Raw genomic sequence first — 1,045 nt, 5'->3', positions numbered from 1 at the left:
TGCCAGGTAGGATCCCCCGGCCGTGCCGGAACGCTGGGGGCTAGCCGGGGAGCGGGACGGGTCGGTCTGTGCCCGGTTTGATTTTTTGGGGGGAGGCCGATGGCGATCGTGATGCTTCCCTCGCCGCTGCCGCAGAGGCCCTGCAGACCTCCGCGGATTTTGGATGGCGGGTTTGGGTTAAATTACTGCTTCCTAGGTAAAAGCTGGGAGTGTCCTGGCTCGCTGGGCTCGGACCTCTGGGCGCAGGGGCGTGTCAGAGGGGGTCCCCACCTGCTTTTCTCTCCCCTCTCCAGGTGTTAACATCGCTTACCTGAATGCTGGGATCGGAGGCCACAAAGCGTCGAGTTCCTTTTGGATATGATCCCGCCCCGCTCTATATCGCAGTCCATCAGCGGACAGAAATAACGCCTGTCGACCGTCCCCGCCTTCCGCCCCACTTCCGTCGCATGCAGTGCCTGTACTGGTGCCTACCGTACACGGGGAAAAAAGACAAAAAAAAAAAGAAACAAAAAACAAATGAAAAACAAACAAACAAACAAAAAAAACCCATTTCAAACCTTCAGCGACCTGTCCTTTTTCCAAACCTTAACTTCCTTGGTTTTCTATAGCAGTGAGAGGTCACTTCCTTTGCCCGAGGTCAGAACAATGTCTGCTTGAAATCAGCACTCTCCATGTGTTAAAGCTTGTTTTATGCTATTTTTTGTAATGACAAAGCATAGAATTTTTAATTGTGTTGTGGTTTTTGGTTGAGTTTTTTTTTTTCCCCCCTCTTTTTTTTTTCCCCTTTTTTTTTTCCCCCCCTCCTTTGCTAAATGGATGGTTAAACCTTTTTTTCCTTTCCAGAGACTTTGTAAGGGCATCCGCTCGACATTAAGTGACCGTTATTTTTTTTAAAGGGCAGTTTATGCTGACTCACGGGGAAACGGGGGCAAAGAGATGCGATGGGCTGGAGCCCGGACCGCCGCCCGTGGTAGGGTGCTACAGTTCCCTTGGCTCGGCAGAAGAAGTCAGGAGACGCCGATCCCGACGCCTTAGCTCCCGTCTC

The 1,045-nt window shown here is 51.6% G+C and overlaps 1 protein-coding gene across 1 annotated transcript in view; it reads left to right on the top strand.

The window, feature by feature from the left end:
• GATAD2B (GATA zinc finger domain containing 2B) overlaps positions 1-405 on the top strand; it is a 14,212-nt gene extending 13,807 nt beyond the window's left edge. Inside the window, 2 exon segments of the mRNA XM_010285585.1 lie at positions 294-338; positions 341-405. Of these exon segments, the coding sequence (XP_010283887.1) occupies positions 294-338; positions 341-405 (110 nt within the window).
• The last annotated feature ends 640 nt before the right edge of the window (positions 406-1,045 follow it).

The sequence above is a fragment of the Phaethon lepturus genome, unplaced genomic scaffold, assembly GCF_000687285.1.
Source record: "Phaethon lepturus isolate BGI_N335 unplaced genomic scaffold, ASM68728v1 scaffold33124, whole genome shotgun sequence".
NCBI classification, from domain to species: Eukaryota; Metazoa; Chordata; class Aves; order Phaethontiformes; family Phaethontidae; genus Phaethon; species Phaethon lepturus.
Note: the sequence above shows the minus strand (reverse complement) of the source record. Positions and strands in the feature narration are given on the sequence as shown.